This window comes from Lonchura striata, chromosome 34 (genome assembly GCF_046129695.1).
Source record: "Lonchura striata isolate bLonStr1 chromosome 34, bLonStr1.mat, whole genome shotgun sequence".
NCBI lineage: Eukaryota > Metazoa > Chordata > Aves > Passeriformes > Estrildidae > Lonchura > Lonchura striata.
Window position 1 is genome coordinate 1,835,617 of NC_134636.1, and position 21,913 is coordinate 1,857,529.

Sequence of the window (21,913 nt, forward strand, 5' to 3'; positions counted from 1 at the left end):
CCGGACCAGGCCCGGGATCTCCCGGGACCCCCCCGGTAACCCCGGACCGGAGCCGGGACCCCCACCCCCTTCCCGGGACCCGCCCCCAGGAACCCCTCGGGACCCCCCCGGTAACCGAGGATCCCCCCGGGGACCCCCCGTTAATTCCCGGGATTTAAAGCCTTTTATCCCCCCCAAAAATTCCCGAAAATTCCCGGGATTTCACCCCCAAAATCCCCCCCAATATTCTCCGGATTTCACCTCAAAATTCCCGAGATTTCACCCCAAAATTCCCCCAATATTCCCTGGATTTCACCCCAAAATTCCCGAGATTCCACCCCAAAATCCCCCCAATATTCCCTGGATTTAACCCCAAAATTCCCGGAATTCCATCGGGATTTAACCCCAAAATTCCCCCAATATTCCTTTGATTTAATCCCAAAATCCCCCCAATATTCCCTGGATTTAACCCCAAAATTGCCGGAATTCCCTCGGGATTTAACCCGAAAATTCCCCCAATATTCCCTGGATTTAACCCCAAAATTCCGGGAGTTCCCTTGGGATTTACATCCCATTTTCCATCCAAAATTCCCGAAAATTCCTGCAATTTTCCTGGGATTTAATCCTCATTATCACCCGAAAATCCCCAAATTTCTCTCGGGATTTAACCCCCAAATCCCGCCGATATTCCTGGAATTCCACCGGGATTTAATCCCCCAAAATTCCCAGGATTCCCTCTAGATTTAACCCCCCCAGTCCCCCCAAATTCCCAAAAATTCCCAACATTTCCTCGGGATTTAAGGCCCAAAATTCCTGGGATTTAATCCCTCCGAAATTCCCCAAAAATTCACAAATATTCCCAAAATTCTGCCGGGATTTAACCCTGAAAATTCCCAAAAATCTACCAGGATTTAATCCCCAAAATTCCCAGATTTCCCCCCCTTATTTTCTCCCAAATTCCTTTGGGGTTTAACCCAAATTTTTCTCAATATTCCCAGAATTTCCTTGGGAATTTACCCTTTAATTCCCTCAGGATTTAACCCGTCCTGAGGGAATTAAATTTTAATTTCTGCCCTGTATTTTCCCCTCATTTCTCCCAGTTTTTTCCCCATTTCCCCCCCAGATTTCCAAAATTCCTTCAGGATTTAACCTCTCAATTCCCAGATATTTTCCCTGTATTTCCCCTCCTGTTTTCCCGTTTTTTCCCAATTTTTTCTCTATTTCCACCCCAATTTTTTCCCCATTTCCATCCTATTTTCCCCAATTTCCCCCAGTTTTTCCTCATTTTTTTCCCATTTCCCTGCCTAATTTACCCAAATTTTCCTCTATTTCCCCCAGTTTTTCCCCATTTTCCATTCTTTTTTCCCCATTTCCCTCCTATTTTCCCCAATTTTTTTCCTCAATTTTCCCCAGTTTTTCCTCATTTTTTCCTCATTTTCCCTCCTAATTTACCCAAAATTTCCCCAATTTTCCCCATTTCCCCCCTATTTTTTTCCCTGTTTCCTCTCCTATTTTCCCCAATTTTTTCTGCAATTTTCCCCACTTTTTCCTAATTTTTTCCCCACTTCCCCTCCTAATTTACCCAAATTTTCCCCAGGTTTTCCCCATTTTCCCCCCAGTTTTTCCCCATTTCCCTCCTAATTTCCCCAATTTTTCCTCATTTCCCCCCCAATTTTTTCCCCATTTCCTCTCCATTTTCCTCTCAGTTTTTTCCCCCAACTTTCCCCATTTTTTCTCCATTTTCTCCCTTTTTTTCCCCATTTCCCCTCATATTTCCCCCAATTTTTTCCCCATTTTCCCTCAATTTTCCCCCCATTTTTTCCCCATTTTCCCCCCATTTTTTCCACATTTTCCCCCCAATTTTTCCCCAATTTTTCCCCAATTTCCCCCCATTTTTCCCCCCAATTTTCCCCCCGGCTCCATGGAATCCCAGTGTGATTACTCCATGTACTTCCCGGCCGTTCCCTTCCCGCCGCGGGAGTCGCTGGCGGGAGAATCCTCGGGATACCGGGCGCTGCCGCGCCGCAACCACCTGTACCTGGGCGAGACCGTGCGCTTCCTGCTGGTGCTGCGCCGCAACGCCGGCAACGCCGACCGGAACGCCGGGAATGCCGAGAGAAACACCGGCAACGCCGACCGGAACGCTGGGAATGCCGAGAGAAACGCCGGGAACGCCGACCGGAACACCGGGAATGCCGAGAGAAACACCGGCAACGCCGACCGGAACGCCGGGAACACCGGGAATGCCGAGAGAAACACCGGGAACGCTGACCGGAACGCTGAGAGAAACACTGAGAGAAACACCGGGAACGTCGACAGGAACACTGGGAACGTCGACAGGAACACCGGGAACGTCGACAGGAGCACTGAGAGAAACACCGGGAACGCCGACAGGAGCACCGGGAATGTTGACAGAAACACCGGGAACGTCGACCGGAACACCAGGAACATCGACAGGAACACCGGGAATGTCGACAGGAGCACTGAGAGAAAAACCGGGAATGCCGAGAGGAGCGCTGAGAGAAGCATGGGGAACGTCGACAGAAACACCGGGAATGTTGACAGAAACACCGGGAACACCGAGAGAAACACCGGGAATGCTGAGAGAAGCACCGGGAACGCCGACAGGAGCACCGGGAACGCCGAGAGAGCTCCCGGGAACGCTGAGAGAATTCCTGCCAATCCTGAGAGAATTCCCGCCAATTCAGGCGAAATTCCCGCCAATCCCGACGGAATTCCCGCCAAACCTGAGAGAACGCCCGCCCACTCCGGCACAGACTCCGCCCACTCCAGCGCAGACCACGCCCAGTCCAGAACAAACCCCGCCCACTCTGCCTCAAACCACGCCCACTCCGGCATAAACCCCGCCCACTCCAGCGCAGACCACGCCCATTTCAACACAGACCCCGCCCATTTCAGCGCAGACTCCGCCCACTCGGGCTCAAGCCACGCCCATTTCAGCACAGACCCCGCCCACGGCTCGCCCTGGGCGCAGCTGGCGGCGTCGCTGTCGGCGCTGGCCACGGTGACGAGCGGGGACAGCCGGGCGCGGGACGACGACGACGACGACGACGGCAGCGCCGGGAATTTCGGGAGCGGCGCCGAGGAGCCCCGGGAGCCGCCGCTCTTCCGGGAGTGCCGCGCGCTGCTGACGCACGCCCGGGGCCCCCCGGGCGGCGCCGGGGCCGGGGTGAGCGCGGAAAACCGGGAATTTCGGGACACGGGGGCGGCGAGCTGCCGCTTCTCCTGGGGTTTTCCATTTTTCCCAATTTTTCCCAATTTTTTCCCATTTTTTCCCAGCTCCCCGTGGACGATCCCATCATCTCCCAGGACGAGGTCATTTTCCCGCTCACCGTGGCCCTGGACCGGCTCCCGCCCGGCACCGCCAAGGCCAAGGTGGGGACATCTGGGGACATTGGTGACATCTGGGGACACTTTGGGGACACCTTGGGGACATTTGGGGACACTTTGGGGACATCTGGGGACACTTTGGGGACATTTGGGGACACCTTGGGGACATTTGGGGACACTTTGGGGACATCTGGGGACACTTTGGGGACATTTGGGGACACCTTGGGGACATTTGGGGACACTTTGGGGACATCTGGGGACACTTTGGGGACATTTGGGGACACCTTGGGGACACTTTGGGGACATCTGGGGACACTTTGGGGACATTTAGGGACACCTTGGGGACACCTTGGGGACATCTGGGGACACTTTGGGGACATTGGGGACATCGGGAATGGATGGGGAAGGACTTTGGGGTCACTCTGGGGACACTGGGGACGTCAGCAATGGGATGGGGAGGGAATTTGGGGACACTTTGGGGACACATTGGGGACACTGGGAATGGATGGGCAGGGACCCTGGGGACACCGTGGGGTCATTTGGGACACTGAGACACCTTGGGGACACTTTGGGGACATTGGGGACAACTGGGGACACCGGGAATGGATGGGGAGGGACCTTGGGGACATTTGGGGGTGATTTGGGGACACTTTGGGACACTTTGGGGATAATTTGGGGACACTTTGGGGACATTGGGGACAACTGGGGACACCGGGAATGGATGGGGAGGGAATCTGGGGACACTCTGGGGACATTGGGAATGGATGGGGAGGGACCTTGGGGACACTGGGGACACTGGGATGGGCTGGGATGGGGAGGGGACAGCGCGGTGACCTTGGGGACGCTTTGGTGACCCCGTGGTGTCCCCTTGGTGTCCCCAGATCGTGGTGACCGTGTGGCAGCGGGACACGGAGCCCCCGGAGCTGCAGGAGGGGACAGGGCCAGGGCCAGGGCCAGGCCAGGTGACAATGACAGGGACAGGGACAGGGACAGGGACAGGGCCAGGGGGGTACCTGAGGCTGCTCCAGGGCCGCGCCCCCGGCCAGGTGTTCCGGCAGCAGCACGGGGCCTTCAAGGCACAAGGTGAGGTCCCCAGATGTCCCCAAAGTGTCACCTGCCCTCCCTGAGTGTCCCCAAGTGTCCCCAAGTGCCCCAAACCCCCACCAAAGATTGTCCCCAACCCCGCCTTGGGGACACTTCTGGTGCCACCAAGGCAGGACAAGGTCTCTTGGCTCAGCCTGGTGGCCCTGCCTGGCTGTCCCCAAGTGTCCCCAAGGCCCTCCCAGTGTCCCCAAGGCCACCCTGGTGTCCCCAAGTGCCCCAAAGCCACCCCAAACCTCTCAGTGACCCCCAAGGATTGTCCCCAACCCTGACTTGGGGACACTTCTGGTGCCACCAAGGCGGGACGAGGTCCCTTGGCTCAGCCTGGTGGCCCTTGATGGATGTCCCCTGGTGTCCCCTGGTGTCCCCAAGTGTCCCCTGGTGTCCCCACAGTGTCCACGCTGCTGACGGTGCTGCCACCCCCCCGTGTCCGCTGCCGCCAGGTGACCGTGTCCGGCAAGTACCTGACCGTGCTCAAAGGTGACAGCTGGGGACATCTGGGGACATCTGGGGGGGTTGGGGACATTTGGGGGAGGTTGGGGACATTTGGGGACATTGGCGGGTTGGGGACTTTGGGGGGGTTGGGGACAAAGGGAGGGGAGAGGGTGGGGGGGAGAAAAGGTGGGAGGGTCACCCCCGATGTCCCCAGTGTCCCCTGATGTCCCCAGTGTCCCCAATCCCCTGGATGTCCCCAATGTCCTCTGGATGTCCCTGATGTCCCCAGTGTCCCCTGATGTCCTGGATGTCCCTGATGTCCCCATGTCCTCAATCCCCCAATGTCCCCAGTGTCCCCAATCCCCCAGTGTCCCCAATGTCCCCAATGCCCTGGATGTCCCCAACGTCCCCAATGTCCTTGATGTCCCCAATGTCCCCAATGTCCCCAATGCCCTGGATGTCCCCAGTGTCCCCAATGTCCCCAATGCCCTGGATGTCCCCAATGTCCCCAATGCCCTGGATGTCCCCAACGTCCCCAATGTCCTTGATGTCCCCAATGTCCCCAACGTCCCCAATGTCCCCAGTGCTGAACGGCTCGTCCCAGGAGGAGCTGTCCCTGTGGGACGTGCAGGTGCTGCCCAATTTCAACGCCAGTTACCTGCCCGTGATGCCCGACGGCTCCGTGCTGCTCGTGGACGACGTCTGGTGAGCACCTGGGGACACCTGGGGACAGCAGGGGACATCTGGGGATACCGGGGGACACCTGGGAGACAGCTTCGGGACACCTGGGGACACCTGGGGACACCTGAGAACATCTGGGGATACCGGGGGACACCTGGGAGACAGCTTGGGGACACCTGGGGACATCTGAGAACATCTGGGGATACCGGGGGACACCTGGGGACACCTGGGGACATCTGAGAACATCTGGGGATACCGGGGGACACCTGGGGACACCTGGGGACATCTGAGAACATCTGGGGATACCGGGGGACACCTGGGAGACAGCTTGGGGACACCTGGGAACATCTGAGAACATCTGGGGATACCGGGGGACACCTGGGAGACAGCCTGGGGACACCTGGGGACACCTGGGGACACCTGAGAACATCTGCGGATACCGGGGGACACCTGGGAGACAGCTTGGGGACACCTGGGAACATCTGGGGATACCGGGGGACACCTGGGAGACAGCTTGGGGACACCTGGGGACATCTGAGAACATCTGGGGATACCGGGGGACACCTGAGAGACAGCTTGGGGACACCTGGGGGCAGCTGGGGACATCTGGGGGCACCTGGGGACACCTGGGAGCACCACAGGAACATCTTAGGACAGCTGGAGACACCTTGGGGACACCTGGGAGCACCACAGGAACATCTTAGGACAGCTGGAGACACCTTGGGGACAATGTGGGGGTACCTGGGGCACCATAGGGACATCTGGGGACACCCTGGGGACAGCAGGGGACACCTGGGGGACACTTTGGGGATGGGAGGAGACCTTGAGGACACCATGAGGACTTTGGGGACAGTTTAGGGCCCCTGGGGACACCATGAGGACCTTGGGGACAATGTGGAGACCTTGGGGACACCAAGAAGACATTGGGGACATGTGCAGACCTTGAGGACATCATGAGGACCTTGGGGACATTGTGGAGACCTTGGGGACACCATGAGGACCTTGGGGACACCAAGAGGACATCGGGGACACCATGAGAACGTTGGGGACATTGTGGGAATTCTGGGGGCATCATGAGGACTTTGGGGACACCATGAGGACCTTGGGGACAATGTGGGGACCTTGGGGACACCAAGAGGACATTGGGGACAATGTGGGGACCTTGAGGACAATGTGAGGACCTTGGGGACACCAAGAAGACCACGAGAACCTTGGGAACGGGAGAGAACTTTGGGGACAACGTGAGGACCTTGGGGATGTGACCCGTCCCCTGATTGTCCCCACTGTCCCCTGATTGTCCCCACCGTCCCCTCGCAGCCACCACTCCGGGGAGGTCCCCGTCGGGGCGTTCTGCCGTGTCCCCGGGTGCCACTCGGGGTGGCCGTGTCCCCTCAGCGCCCTGGAGGAGCAGAACTTCCTGTTCCAGCTGCAGGCGCCCGAGCGGCCGCCCCGCGACGCCAAGGAGGTGAGGGGACCCCACGGTGGCCTTGGGGACCCCGCGGTGGCCTTGGGGACATCGTGGTGGCCTTGGGGATGTCCATCAAAGGCCACCAGGCTGGGCCAAAGGGGTTTGTTCCACCTTGGTGGCACCAAAAGTGTCCCCAAGTTGAATGTGGGGACAGTTCTTGGGGGTATCTGGGGGGTTGGGGACATCGTGGTGGCCTTGGGGACACCATGGTGGCCTTGGGGACGTCCAGTGAGGGTCACCAGGCTGGGTCAGGAAGCTTTGTCCCACCTTGGTGGCACCAAAAGTGTCCCCAAGTTGGGGTTTGGGGACAGTTCTTGGGAGTATCTAGGGGGTTGGAGACATCTGGGTGGCTTTGGGGACACCACGGTGGCCTTGGGGACATCCAGTGAGGGTCACCAGGCTGGGCCAAGGGGGTTTGTCCCACCTTGGTGGCACCAGAAGTGTCCCCAGGTTGGGGTTTGGGGACAGTTCTTGGGGGTATCTGGGGGTTGGGGACATCGTGGTGGCCTTGGGGACACCACGGTGGCCTTGGGGACATCCAGTGAGGGTCACCAGGCTGGGCCAAGGGGGTTTGTCCCACCTTGGTGGCACCAAAAGTGTCCCCAAGTTGAGTCTGGGGACAGTTCTTGGGGGTATCTGGGGGTTGGGGGACATCTGGGTGGCCTTGGGGACACTTGGGGACATCCATCAAGAGCCACCAGACTGGGCCAAGGGGCTTGGTCCCACCAGAAGTGTCCCCAAGTTGGGGTTGGGGACAATCCTCGGGGATCCCTGAGGGGATTTGGGGTGGCTTTGGGACACTTGGGGACATTTGGAGTGGCCTTGGGGACAACAATCAAGGGCCACCAACCCCATCCAAGCCCCCCGAGATGCCACCACCCCCCCACTGACCGTGATGTCCCCAGGCTTGGTGACAATCCCCGTTGTCCCCATTGGCCTTGGGGATGCTGGGGACACGGAGGCCACCACGGTGACACCGCGGTGACACCGATGTCCCCAAGCAGGGCCTGGAGGTGCCGCTGGTGGCCGTGGTCCGGTGGTCGACACCGAAGCTGCCGTTCACCAGCAGCATCGTCACCCACTACCGGTGAGTGCCACCCGCCGTCACCTCCGTGTCCCCAAGGCCACCAGAACCCCCTGTGGTGCCACCACCTCGTTGTCACCGCGTTGTCACCTCTTTGTCCCCATGTTCCTCCGTCCTCAGAACGTTCCGGGGCTCCTTCTGGACTTTCCCACGATGCCACCTCCATGTTCCCAATGTCCCCATGATGTCCCCAAGCCCTCCAGACCCTCCTGACTTCTTCTACGTGTGCCACCACCTCCTGTCCCCTCATTGTCCCAGTGCCACCATATCCTTATATCCCTTTGGGACTTCTCTGGGGTTGTCACATGATGCCACCGCCATGTCCCCAATGTCCCCATGATGTCCCCAAGCTCTCCAGACCCTCCTGGCTGCCCCTTCACATGCCACCACCTCCTGTCCCCTCATTGTCCCAGTGCCACCACATCCCCGGAGCTCTCTGGGGCTCCTTCAGCGGTGTCCCCGTGATGCCACCACCATGTCACCAGTGTCCCCAATGTCCCCAAGCTCTCCAGGCCCTCCTGGCTTCTTCTACGTGTGCCACCAGCTCCTGTCCCCTCATCGTCCCAGTGCCACCACATCCCCGGAGCTCTCTGGGGCTCCTTCAGAGGCGTCCCCACGATGCCACCTCCATGTCCCCAATGTCCCCATGATGTCCCCAAGCCCTCCAGACCTTCCTCATTGCCCAGGGCCACCTTTGAATGTGCCACCACCTCCTGTCCCCTCATTGTCCCAGTGCCACCACATCCCCGGAGCTCTCTGGGGCTCCTTCAGCGGCGTCCCCACGATGCCACCTCCATGTCCCCAATGTCCCCATGATGTCCCCAAGCCCTCCAGACCCTCCTGGCTTCTCCTACATGTGCCACCACCTCCTGTCCCCTCATTGTCCCAGTTCCACCAGATCCCCGGAGCTCTCTGGGGCTCCTTCAGCGGTGTCCCCGTGATGCCACCCCAATGTCCCCAATGTCCCCAAGCTCTCCAGACCCTCCTGGCTGCCCCTTCACGTGCCACCACCTCCTGTCCCCTCATTGTCCCAGTGCCACCACATCCCCGGAGCTCTCTGGGGCTCCTTCAGCGGCGTCCCCGTGATGCCACCGCCATGTCCCCGATGTCCCCATGATGTCCCCAGGCTGCCGAGCATCCGGCTGGAGCGGCCGCGCTTCGTGATGACGGCCACCTGCGAGTCCCCCGTGGTGGCCCTGCAGCGCTTCACCGTCACCTACACCCTGCTCAACGACCTGCAGGACTTCCTGGCCGTCCGGCTGGTCTGGACACCCGAGGCCACCGCCGGTGGGGACACTTGGGGACATTTGGGGACATTTGGGGGATTGGGGACACTTGGGGACACTGGAGGGATTGGGGACATTGGGGACCTGCAGGACTTCCTGGCCCTCTGGCTGGTCTGGACACCTGAAGCCACCACCAGTGGGGACACTGGGGACACTTGGGGACATCTGGGGACATTGGGGACATCGAGGGGACATTGGGGACATCGAGGGGACTGGGGACACTGGGGGGATTTGGGACATTGGGGGGGATTTGGGACATTTGGGGACACTTGGGGACTTCCTGGCCGTCCGGCTGGTCTGGACACCCGAGGCCACCGCCGGTGGGGACACTGGGGACATCTGGGGACATTTGGGGGATTGGGGACACTTTGGGACATTTGGGGACATTGGGGACATTGGGGACACTGAGGACATCGAGGGGATCCCCCAAGAAAAACCTAAAAAATCCCCAAAAAATCTCCCAAAAAACCCAAAAAATGCCCCAAAAATAAAAAAAAAGTCCAAAAAAACCCACCAGAAAAATCCCCCCAAAAATCCCCAAAAAACCCCCCAAGAATCCAAAAAAAACCCCAAAATCCACCAAAAAATCCCCCCAGAAAGCCCAAATAACCACCAGAAAAATGCCCCAAAATAGTAAAAAATTCCCAAAAATCTGCAAAAAAAACCCCAAAAAATCCCTCAAAAAAATCCATTAAAATTCCCCCCCAAAATGACCAAAAAAACTCCCAAAAAACCCCAAAGAAATCCCCAAAAAAATCCATTAAAAAACCCCCAAAAACCCCTAAAAAACACTGAAAAAATTGAAAAAAAATTCCAAAAAATCCCCAAAATAAATCCCCAAAAAAAATTCCCAAAAAACCCCCAAAATCCCCCCAAAAAATTCCCAAAATTCCCTTTTCTGGCCGCAGGGAAGTCGCGGGGCGCGCTGGACTCGGTGGTTTGCCACACGCCGCTGACCAACCTGGGCTACTCGCGCAAGGGCAGCGCCCGCACCTTCCGCGTGGCCTTCCAGGCGCTGCGGGCCGGCCTCTTCGAGGTCAGTGCCACCTGTGCCACCTGTGCCACCCTCGGTGTCACCTGTGCCACCCTCGGTGCCACCTCAGTGCCACCTGTGCCACCCCTGTCCCCGTTATCCCCCTCCTTACCCCGCTCCCAGTGTTCCCAGTATCCCCAGTATCCCCGTTCCAGGCGCTGCGGGCCGGCCTCTTCGAGGTCAGTGCCACCTGTGCCACCTGTGCCACCTGTGCCACCCTCGGTGTCACCTGTGCCACCCCTGGTGTCACCTGTGCCACCCCAGTGCTACCTGTGCCACCCCTGTCCCTGTTATCCCCCTCGTTACCCCACTCCCAGTGTTCCCAGTATCCCCAGTATCCCCGTTCCAGGCGCTGCGGGCCGGCCTCTTCGAGGTCAGTGCCACCTGTGCCACCTGTGCCACCCTCGGTGTCACCTCAGTGTCACCTGTGCCACCCCTGTCCCCGTTATCCCCCTCCTTACCCCGCTCCCAGTGTTCCCAGTATCCCCAGTATCCCCGTTCCAGGCGCTGCGGGCCGGCCTCTTCGAGGTCAGTGCCACCTGTGCCACCTGTGCCACCTGTGCCACCCTCGGTGTCACCTGTGCCACCCCAGTGCCACCCCTGTCCCCGTTATCCCCCTCGTTACCCCGTTCCCAGTATCCCCAGTATCCCCGTTCCAGTCCATTTCTGGTCACCAGTGCCACCCCAGTGCCACCCGTGCCCATCCCAGTCCCTCCCAGTGGCTCCCAGTACATCCCAGTGCTCTCCCAGTCCCCCCCAGTACTCCCAAATCCCCTCCCAAAACTCCCTCCCAGTGCCCCAAATCCCCTCCCAGTCCCTCCCAGTATCCCCAGAACTTCCTCCCAGTCACTCCCAGTTTCCTCCCAGTCCCTCCCAGTGCCCCAAAGCTCCCTCCCAGTGCCCCCAAACCCTCTCCCAGTGGCTCCCAGTCCCCCCCAGTGCCTCCCAGTATCTCCAGAATTCCCTCCCAGTCACTCCCAGTTCCCCCCCAGTCCCCCCCAGTTCCCTCCCAGTGGCTCCCAGTTCCCTCCCAGTGCCCTCCCAGTGCCTCCAGTGCCCCAAATCCCCCCCAGAACTCCCTCCCAGTGCCCCCAAATCCCCTCCAAGTCCCTCCCAGTGCACCCCAGTCCCTCCCAGTGCCCTCCCAGTGCCCCCAAACCCCTTTCCAGTCCCTCCCAGCTGCTCCCAGTTCCTCCCTTTGCCCCCAAACCCCCTCCCAGTTCCTCCCAGTGCCTCCCAGTGCCCCCAAACCCCCTCCCAGTCCCTCCCAGTTCCCTCCCAGTGCCCCCAAACCCCCTCCCAGTCCCTCCCAGTCCCTCCCAGTGCCCCCAAACCCCCTCCCAGTTTCTCCCAGTGCCCCCAAACCCCCTCCCAGTCCCTCCCAGTGCCTCCCAGTGCCCCCAAACCCCCTCCCAGTCCCTCCCAGTTCCCTCCCAGTGCCCCCAAACCCCCTCCCAGTCCCTCCCAGTTCCCTCCCAGTGCCCCCAAACCCCCTCCCAGTTCCCTCCCAGTGCCCCCAAACCCCCTCCCAGTCCCTCCCAGTTCCCTCCCAGTGCCCCCAAACCCCCGCCCAGTGCCTCCCAGTACCCCCAAACCCCCTCCCAGTCCCTCCCAGTGCCCCCAGACCCCCTCCCAGTCCCTCCCAGTGCCCCCAAACCCCCTCCCAGTCCCTCCCAGTGCCCCCCAGTGCCCCCAAACCCCCTCCCAGTCCCTCCCAGTGCCCCCAAACCCCCTCCCAGTCCCTCCCAGTCCCTCCCAGTGCCCCCAAACCCCCTCCCAGTCCCTCTCAGTCCCTCCCAGTGCCCCCCAGTGCCCCCAAACCCCCTCCCAGTCCCTCCCAGTGCCCCCCAGTGGCTCCCAGTGACGCGCTGTGCGCAGCTGTCGCAGCACATGCGGCTGAAGCTGCAGTTCACGGCCAGCGTGGGCGGCGCGGCGGGCGAGGCGCGGCCGCTGTCCCGCAAGGGCAGCCCCGGCTCCCCGGCCGTGCGCGAGCTCGTGGCCGGCCTGGGCCGCTCCCAGTCCTTCTCCCACCAGCAGCCCGCCCGCAGCCACCTCATGAGGTACTGGGAGCACTGGGAGGCACTGGGAGGGACTGGGAGCAGCTGGGAGGGGCTGGGAGGGGGTTTTGGGGCACTGGGAGGGAACTGGGAGGGAACTGGGAGGGAACTGGGAGCAGCTGGGAGGGACTGGGAGGGACTGGGGGTGGATTGGGAGGGAACTGGGAGGGACTGGGAGGGAACTGGGAGCAGCTGGGAGGGACTGGGAGGGACTGGAAGGGACTGGGAAGGAACTGGGATGGACTGGGAGGGAACTGGGAGGGACTGGGAGGGACTGGGAGGGAACTGGGAGGGACTGGGAGGGACTGGGAGGGACTGGGGGTTGATTGGGAGGGAACTGGGAGGGACTGGGAGGGAACTGGGAGGGACTGGGAGGGACTGGGAGGGACTGGGAGGGAACTGGGAGGGACTGGGAGGGAACTGGGAGCAGCTGGGAGGGACTGGGAGGGACTGGAAGGGACTGGGAAGGAACTGGGATGGACTGGGAGGGAACTGGGAGGGACTGGGAGGGACTGGGAGGGACTGGGGGTGGATTGGGAGGGAACTGGGAGGAACTGGGAGGGACTGGGAGGGAACTGGGAGGGAACTGGGAGGGGGTTTGGGGGCACTGGGAAGAACTGGGAGGGACTGGGAGGGACTGGGGGTGGATTGGGAGGGAACTGGGAGGGATTGGGAGGGAACTGGGAGGGATTGGGAGGGGGTTTGGGGGCACTGGGAGGAACTGGGAGGGGGGTTTTGGGCAACTGGGAGGGAACTGGGATGTGACAAAGGGACCCTGGGGAGGTGCCACCACTACCTTGGGTGACACGGGGACACAGTGGGTGATCTGAGGGTGACGCAGGGACACTGTGGGTGACACAGGTGACAGAGGTGACACTGCTGTCCCCAGGTCGGGCAGTGTCATGGAGCGCCGGGCCATCACCCTGGGGTGACACTGTGGGTGACACGGGGACACTGTGGGTGACACTGAGGTGACACAGGTGACAGAGGTGACACTGCTGTCCCCAGGTCGGGCAGCGTCATGGAGCGCCGGGCCATCACCCCGAGGTGACACTGTGGGTGACACGGGGACACTGTGGGTGATCTGAGGGTGACACAGGGACACTCTGGGTGACACAGGGACACTGTGGGTGACACGGGGACACTGTGGGTGACACTGAGGTGACACAGGGACACTGTGGGTGACACTGAGGTGACACAGGTGACACTGCTGTCCCCAGGTCGGGCAGTGTCATGGAGCGCCGGGCCATCACCCCGGGGTGACACTGTGGGTGACACGGGGACACTGTGGGTGACACTGAGGTGACACAGGTGACACTGAGGTGACACAGGTGACACTGCTGTCCCCAGGTCGGGCAGTGTCATGGAGCGCCGGGCCATCACGCCGCCCGTGGGCTCCCCCGTGGGACGTCCCCTGTACCTGCCCGCGGGTGACAAAGCCGTGCTGGCCCTGGACAAGATCGCCAAGAGGGAGTGCAAGGTGCTGGTGGTGCCACCCCTGCAGTGACAGCAGGGACACAAGGGGACAATGGGGACAATGGGGACACGGGGACAATGGGGACACGGGGACAATGGGGACAATGGGGACACGGGGAGTGCAAGGTGCTGGTGGTGCCACCCCTGCAGTGACAGCAGGGACACAAGGGGACAATGGGGACAGGGGGACAATGGGGACACGGGGACAATGGGGACACGGGGACAATGGGGACACGGGGACAGTGGGGACAATGGGGACACGGGGACAATGGGGACACGGGGACAATGGGGACACGGGGAGTGCAAGGTGCTGGTGGTGCCACCCCTGCAGTGACAGCAGGGACACAAGGGGACAATGGGGACACAGGGACAATGGGGACAATGGGGACACGGGGAGTGCAAGGTGCTGGTGGTGCCACCCCTGCAGTGACAGCGACGGGGACAGCTGGGGACAGGGAGGGACAGCTTGGGGACACCACTGGGACGGCACTGGGACACTGCGGACAGCTTGGGGACAATGGGGACACTGCTGGGGTGGCACAGACGACACTGGGGACAGCTTGGGGACAGTGGGGACACCGCTGGGGTGGCACAGACGACACTGGGGACAGCTTGGGGACAATGGGGACACTGCTGGGATGGCACAGATGACACTGGGGACAGCTTGGGGACAATGGGGACACTGCTGGGGTGACACTGGGGATGGTGGTGGCACAATGGGGACATCGCAGAGTGGCAGGGACGGCTTGGGGACAGCGGGGACAATGGGGACAGGGCCACCCCCGGTGTCCCCAGAGCCTCAAGGCCACCTCCAGGGCCTTGGGGACAGGGACCAGGGGAACAGGGCCACCCCCAGTGCCACCTCCAGGGCCTTGGGGACACTGGGGACAGGGACCAGGGGAACAGGGCCACCCCCAGTGCCACCTCCAGGGCCTTGGGGACACTGGGGACAGGGACCAGGGGGACAGGGCCACCCCCAGTGCCACCTCCAGGGCCTTGGGGACACTGGGGACAGGGACCAGGGGGACAGGGACACCCCCAGTGCCACCTCCAGGGCCTTGGGGACACTGGGGACAGGGACCAGGGGGACAGGGACACCCCCAGTGCCACCTCCAGGGCCTTGGGGACACTGGGAACAGGGACCAGGGGAACAGGGCCACCCCAGAGCCTTGGGGACACCTTGGGGACACGGCCTGGAGCCGTGCCCACGTTCGGGGTCGGGATTTTGGGGACATTTGGGGACATCGGGGAAGTGTCCCCGAGCCAAAGTGGGACTGGGGGGGGTGGGGGGCCTGCAGTGCCACCCCCGGGTTGGGGACATTGGGGACAAGGGTGGCACCTCTGTCCCTGTTATTTATTGCCAATAAAGAGACCTGGATGTCACCTGCTGGTGTCACCTGGATGTCCCCAGGGGTGGCCTGGATGTCACCTGGTGCCACCTGGATGTCCCCAGGAGGGTTTGGATGTCATCTGGTGCCACCTGGATGTCCCAAGGGTGTCCTGGATGTCACCTGGTGCCACGTGGATGTCCCCAAGAGTGGCCTGGATGTCACCTGGTGCCACCTGATGTCCCCAGGAAGGTCTGGATGTCCCCAGGGGTGGCCTGGATGTCACCTGGTGCCACCTGGATGTCCCCAGGAGGGTTTGGATGTCATCTGGTGCCACCTGGATGTCCCAAGGGTGGCCTGGATGTCTCCTGGTGCCACCCGATGTCCCCAGGGGTGGCCTGGATGTCCCCAGGGGTGGCCTGGATGTCCCAAGGGTGGCTTGGATGTCACCTGGTGCCACCCAATGTCCCCAGGAAGGTCTGGATGTCCCAAGGGTGGCCTGGATGTCACCTGGTGCCACCCGATGTCCCCAGGAAGGTCTGGATGTCCCAAGGGTGGCTTGGATGTCACCTGGTGCCACCCGATGTCCCCAAGGAGGTCACAAAGCGCCGCAGCCACCCTCGGACGTCGTTTATTGTCCCCACGGGGGGGATCTGGGGACACTTTGGGGACAGCAGAAGGCGGCCGGGGGCGGTGCCGCCGCCTCTGGGGACACTGTGGGGACACTTTGGGGACATCTTTCACACGGCCACCGGCTCCTGGACGTGGTGCTGGCGCTTGACCACGAAGAGTTTCTGTCCCGAGACGGTGACGAGGAGGGAGTGCTCGCCAAACACCACTGGGGACACGGGGACAGTGGGGACAGGGCCACCCCAGGGTCACCCCCGGGTCCCCAGGGTGCTCGCCAAACACCACTGGGGACACGGGGACAGTGGGGACAGTGGGGACAGGGCCACCCCCGGGCCACCCCCGGGTCCCCAGGGTGCTCGCCAAACACCACTGGGGACACGGGGACAGTGGGGACAGGGCCACCCCCAGGTCCCCAGGGTGCTCGCCAAACACCACTGGGGACAGGGGGACAGTGGGGACAGGGCCACCCCCGGGTCCCCAGGGCCACCCCTGCTGTCCCCAGGGTGCTCACCAAACACCACTGGGGACAGGGGGACAGTGGGGACAGGGCCACCCTCGGGTCCCCAGGGCCACCCCAGGGTGCTCACCAAACACCACTGGGGACACGGGGACAGTGGGGACAGGGCCACCCCCGGGTCCCCAGGGCCACCCCTGCTGTCCCCAGGGTGCTCACCAAACACCACTGGGGACACGGGGACAGTGGGGACAGGGCCACCCCCAGGGCCACCCCCGGGCCACCCCTGGGTCCCCAGGGCCACCTCCGTGTCCCCAGGGCCACCCCCGTGTCCCCAGGGCCACCCCAGGGTGCTCGCCAAACACCACTGGGGACAGGGGGACAGTGGGGACAGGGTCACCCCCGGGTCCCCAGGGCCACCCCTGCTGTCCCCAGGGCCACCCCCGGGTCCCCAGGGCCACCCCTGCTGTCCCCAGGGTGCTCACCAAACACCACTGGGGACAGTGGGGACAGGGCCACCCCCAGGGCCACCCCCGTGTCCCCAGGGCCACCCCCCATGGGGACATTTGGGGACCCGGGGGCCATTTGGGAGCATTTAGGGGCTGTTCTGGGGCCGTTTTGAGCCCCTTGAGGCCATGCTGGGGTCATTTAGGGACACTTGGGGTCATTTTGGGACACTTGGGGTCATTTAGGGACACTTGGGGTCATTTTGGGGCCGTTTGGGCCATTTTGGGGCCGTTTTGGATATTTTGGGGCCATTTCATGTCCCTTTTGGATATTTCGGGGCCGTTTTGTGTCAGTTTTGGATATTTTGGGGCAGTTTTGTGTCCGTTTTGGATATTTTGTCCCCCTTTTGGGTATTTCGGGGCCATTCCCTGCCTGTTTTGGATATTTTGTCCCCCTTTTGGGTATTTCGGGGCCATTCCCTGCCTGTTTTGGATATTTTGTCCCCGTTTTGGATATTTCGGGGCCGTTTTGTGCCCGTCTTGGATATTTTGTCCCCGTTTTGGATATTTTGTCCCCGTTTTGGATATTTTGTGCCCGTTTTGGATATTTTGGGGCCGTTTTGGATATTTTGGGGCGGTTTCGTGCCCGTTTTGGATATTTTGTGCCCGTTTTGGGTATTTTGGGGCCGTTCCGTGCCCGTTTTGGATATTTTGGGGCCGTTGCGTGCCCGTTTTGGATATTTTGTCCCCGTTTTGGATATTCTGGGGCCCTTCCGTGCCCGTTTTGAGTATTTTGGGGCCGTTTCGTGCCCGTTTTGGGTATTTCGGGTCGGTTTCGTGCCCGTTTTGGATATTTCGGGGCCATTTTGTGCCCGTTTTGGATATTTTGTCCCCGTTTTGGATATTTTGTCCCCGTTTTGGATATTTCGGGGCCGTTCCGTGCCCGTTTTGGATATTTCGGGGCCGTTCCGTGCCCGTTTTGGGTATTTCGGGGCGGTTCCGTGCCTCTTTTCGTGCCAGCTCACCCGAGAGGCGGCGGAAGGGCGGCTCGTGGCCGCGGGGCAGCCGCAGCCCCAGCGCCGTGGCCACCAGGCCCTGCAGGACGGTGGCCGTGTGCTCGTCGTTCTCCAGGTCCCCCGAGGACTGCCGAAGGAAGAATTCCGCATTTGGGGAACCCCGAAAGCTTTTTGGGAGTTCTCAGGGGGAACAAAAAAAATCCCCCCCAAAAAAACCCCCAAAAAGCGGCACCGAAATGCAGCAAAATCACCCCAAAAAATGACTTGAGGACCCCCACAAAATTCCTGGGGATCCCCCCCAAAATTTCTTTTGGGAGTTCTCGCTCAAAGATCCCAAAAAAACTGGGGGACCCAGGAGGAGAAAACTCCCCAAAAATGCCCCAAAAAACCACCCCAAAAATGACCTGAGAACCACCCCCCCAAAAATTTCCCAAATTCTTGGGAATCCCCCCAAAACTTCTTGGGAATTCTCACTCCAAGATCCCCCCCCCAAAAAATTGAAGCCTCCCAGAGGGAAACAAAAATCCCCAAAAAATAACCCAAAACCCACCTGGGAACCCCCGGTTTGAAGGGACCCCTCCCCAAATTGAGGAACCCCCAAAAAAGCTTCACACCCCCCCCCCCCCCGAACTTCCCCCCCCTCCCCCAGATTTTGGCACCCTCAAATTCGAGGACCCCCCCCCCAGATTTTGCCTCCCCCCTCCCCCAACTTTTAGGGACCCCCTCCCCAGTTTTTGGGACCTCCCAGTTCCGTACCTCCCCCCATTTTTGGGACCCCAATTTTGGGACCCCTCCCCCCATTTTTTAGGGATCCCTTTCCCCAATTTTGAGACCCATTTTAGGGACCCCTCCCCCCATTTTTAGGGACACCCCCCAATTTTGGGACTCCTTCCGCCATTTTTAGGGACGACCCCCCCTCAATTTTGGGACCCCTCCCTCATTTTTAGGCCCCTCTCCCCCCATTTTTAGGGACCCCTCCCCAATTTTTGGGACCCCAATTTTAGGTCCCCCTCCCCCCATTTTTTAGGTCCCCCTCCCCAATTTCGGGACCCCAATTTTAGGTTCCCCTCCCCCCAATTTTGGGACCCCTCCCCAATTTCGGGACCCCCCGTTCCAGCCCCTCACGGCCAGCACGGCGCCGTCGCTGATCACGAGGAACCCGGCCTGGGCCGGAACCCGCTCCAGGCCCTGCGCCAGCGCCGCCTGCGGGCCGCAGACAGCGCTGTAAACCAGTATGGACCAGTACGGACCAGTATAAACCAGTACGGACCAGTATACACCGGTGTAAACCAGTACGGACCAGTATAAACTAGTGTAAACCAGTACGGACCAGTATACACCGGTGTAAACCAGTACGGACCGGTATAAACTAGTGTAAACCAGTACGGACCAGTATACACCGGTATAAACCAGTACGGACCGGTATAAACTAGTGTAAACCAGTACGGACCGGTATAAACTAGTGTAAACCAGTACGGACCAGTACACACCGGTATAAACCAGTACGGACCAGTATACACTGGTGTAAACCAGTACGGACCAGTATACACCGGTATAAACCAGTACGGACCAGTATAAACTAGTGTAAACCAGTACGGACCAGTATACACCGGTATAAACCAGTACGGACCGGTATAAACTAGTGTAAACCAGTACGGACCAGTATACACTGGTGTAAACCAGTACGGACCAGTATAAACTGGTGTAAACCAGTACGGACCAGTATACACCGGTGTAAACCAGTACGGACCGGTATAAACCGGTGTAAACCAGTACGGACCAGTATAAACCAGTACGGACCAGTATACACCGGTGTAAACCAGTATGGACCGGTATAAACTAGTGTAAACCAGTACGGACCAGTATACACCGGTATAAACCAGTACGGACCGGTATAAACTAGTGTAAACCAGTACGGACCGGTATAAACCAGTATAAACTAGTGTAAGTACGGACCAGTACACACCAGTATGGACCCGTATAAACCGGTACGGACAGCGTTAACCAGTATGGACCAGTACGGATCAGTGCAGCCCAGTATAAACCAGTACAGGCTGCTGTCATCCCAGTTCCCCCCCAGTCCATCCCAGTCCCTCCCAGTTTATCCCAGTCCCTCCCAGTTCCCTCCCAGTTCCCCCCCAGTTCCCCCCCAGTCCATCCCAGTCCCTCCCAGTTTATCCCAGTCCCTCCCAGTTCCCTCCCAGTCCCCCCCAGTCCCTCCCAGTTCCATCCCAGTCCCTCCCAGTATATCCCAGTCTGTTCCCAGTCCCCCCCAGTCCCCCCCAGTCCCTCCCAGTCCCATCCCAGTCCATCCCAATCCATCCCAGTCTGTTCCCAGTCCCCCCCAGTCCCTCCCAGTCCATCCCAGTCCATCCCAGTCCATCCCAGTCTCTCCCAGTCTCTCCCAGTTCCCCATCCCAGTTCTCACCATGGCGACGCTCCCGCTTTCCCTTCCGATCACGTGACCCGCCCTCAGTACCCGCCCCGATCCCTCATTGGTTTAGCGCTTCTCTCGTCGCCGACCCATCCACCAATCGGAGCCGGCTGCAGGATCACGTGGGCAGAGAGGCGTGGTGAACTCGCTGGTCCGGCGCACCGGAAGTGACGTCAGTTACCCAGCGCGCGGCTCTGTAGTTTCCCCCACGGAACCGGAAGTTGCGCTCGCCCCGCGCATCTCGGTGGGTCCTCCCGCGCCGGAAGTGACGTCAGTCCCCCAGCGCGCGCTCCATCGTCCCTCGCTCCTCCAGCCCCGCCCCCGCGCCCCCCAAGAAATGGGGAAATTGGGGCAAAACGGCCCAAAAAAGCTTCAAAAAAAGGGGAATTCCCCTCCACAAACCTCTCCATGGTAACCTTTGGGACAATCCCGGGTTTATTCCCCACTGCTCCGGGACAATCCCGGGTTTATTCCCCACTCCTCCGGGACAATCCCGGGTTTATTCCCCAGTCCTTTGGGACAATCCCGGGTTTATTCCCCAGTCTGGGACAATCCCGGGTTTATTCCCCAGTCCGGGACAATCCCGGGTTTATTCCCCACTGCTCCGGGACAATCCCGGGTTTATTCCCCACTCCTCCGGGACAATCCCGGGTTTATTCCCCTCGGCTCCGGGACAATCCCGGGTTTATTCCCCACTCCTCTGGGACAATCCCGGGTTTATTCCCCAGTCCTTTGGGACAATCCCGGGTTTATTCCCCTCGGCTCCGGGACAATCCCGGGTTTATTCCCCACTCCTCTGGGACAATCCCGGGTTTATTCCCCACTCCTCTGGGACAATCCCGGGTTTATTCCCCACTCCTTTGGGACAATCCCGGGTTTATTCCCCAGTCTGGGACAATCCCGGGTTTATTCCCCACTCCTTTGGGACAATCCCGGGTTTATTCCCCACTCCTTTGGGACAATCCCGGGTTTATTCCCCACTCCTCTGGGACAATCCCGGGTTTATTCCCCAGCTCCGGGACAATCCCGGGTTTATTCCCCACTGCTCCGGGATAATCCCGGGTTTATTCCCCACTCCTTTGGGACAATCCCGGGTTTATTCCCCAGTCTGGGACAATCCCGGGTTTATTCCCCAGTCCGGGACAATCCCGGGTTTATTCCCCACTCCTTTGGGACAATCCCGGGTTTATTCCCCTCGGCTCCGGGACAATCCCGGGTTTATTCCCCAGTCTGGGACAATCCCGGGTTTATTCCCCAGCTCCGGGACAATCCCGGGTTTATTCCCCAGTCCTTTGGGACAATCCCGGGTTTATTCCCCAGTCTGGGACAATCCCGGGTTTATTCCCCAGTCTGGGACAATCCCGGGTTTATTCCCCACTCCTTTGGGACAATCCCGGGTTTATTCCCCAGTCTGGGACAATCCCGGGACAGACTCGGGTTTATTCTCTGCGGTGAAACGGAGCCCGGGCGGGGGGGGAGGGCCGGGGAGCGCCCCTCCCCCCGACCCCGCTCCTATAGAATTCCAAATTCCGTATTTATAGCCCCTCCCCCCCTCCCCCACCCCCCGCCCCTCCCCCCGCCGGGCTCGGGGCCGCCCCGGGGTGGGGGTTTGGGGGGGGGAGGGGCAGGGGGGACCCCCGGCCCCTCCCCCCCC

At 60.4% G+C, this 21,913-nt stretch overlaps 2 protein-coding genes across 3 annotated transcripts; one reads left to right on the forward strand and one right to left on the reverse strand.

The window, feature by feature from the left end:
- The first annotated feature begins 84 nt into the window (after positions 1-84).
- On the forward strand, positions 85-14,142 carry LOC110481214 (trafficking protein particle complex subunit 14-like). Its single transcript, XM_077789526.1, has 12 exons — positions 85-3,169; positions 3,280-3,375; positions 4,212-4,257; positions 4,330-4,413; positions 4,825-4,911; positions 5,451-5,571; positions 6,865-7,012; positions 8,020-8,102; positions 9,226-9,386; positions 10,294-10,421; positions 12,297-12,478; positions 13,826-14,142. The coding sequence occupies exons 1-12, from the start codon at positions 1,901-1,903 to the stop codon at positions 13,980-13,982; spliced, it is 2,562 nt and encodes an 853-aa protein (XP_077645652.1). The 5' UTR covers positions 85-1,900; the 3' UTR covers positions 13,983-14,142.
- A 1,752-nt stretch (positions 14,143-15,894) lies between these two features.
- On the reverse strand, positions 15,895-20,331 carry LAMTOR4 (late endosomal/lysosomal adaptor, MAPK and MTOR activator 4). Of its 2 annotated transcripts, XM_077789510.1 has the most exons (4): positions 20,254-20,331; positions 18,951-19,028; positions 17,835-17,952; positions 15,895-16,117 (listed from the first exon to the last, which is right to left on the reverse strand). In XM_077789510.1, exons 1-4 carry the CDS (start codon positions 20,254-20,256, stop codon positions 16,020-16,022), a joined length of 297 nt encoding a protein of 98 aa, XP_077645636.1. In that variant the 5' UTR covers positions 20,257-20,331; the 3' UTR covers positions 15,895-16,019. The 2 variants fall into 2 exon arrangements, with proteins under 2 accessions (XP_077645636.1, XP_077645637.1); XM_077789511.1 differs by lacking the exon at positions 18,951-19,028 and having other exon boundaries at positions 20,254-20,272.
- Between the last annotated feature and the right edge of the window lie 1,582 nt (positions 20,332-21,913).

Bases quoted from the DNA above. Each gene is read 5' to 3' on its own strand.
- LOC110481214 (XM_077789526.1), top strand. From the start codon at position 1,901: ATGGAATCCCAGTGTGATTACTCCATGTACTTCCCGGCCGTTCCCTTC. The intron at 4,258-4,329 runs AGGAGGGGACAG...GGACAGGGACAG, and splicing joins CACGGAGCCCCCGGAGCTGC to GGCCAGGGGGGTACCTGAGG. The intron at 12,479-13,825 runs GTACTGGGAGCA...TGCTGTCCCCAG, and splicing joins GCCCGCAGCCACCTCATGAG to GTCGGGCAGTGTCATGGAGC.
- LAMTOR4 (XM_077789510.1), bottom strand. The intron at 17,953-18,950 runs GTGAGGGGCTGG...TTCCTTCGGCAG, and splicing joins GCGACGGCGCCGTGCTGGCC to TCCTCGGGGGACCTGGAGAA. The intron at 16,118-17,834 runs GTGAGCTGGCAC...CCGTGTCCCCAG, and splicing joins GCCCTTCCGCCGCCTCTCGG to TGGTGTTTGGCGAGCACTCC.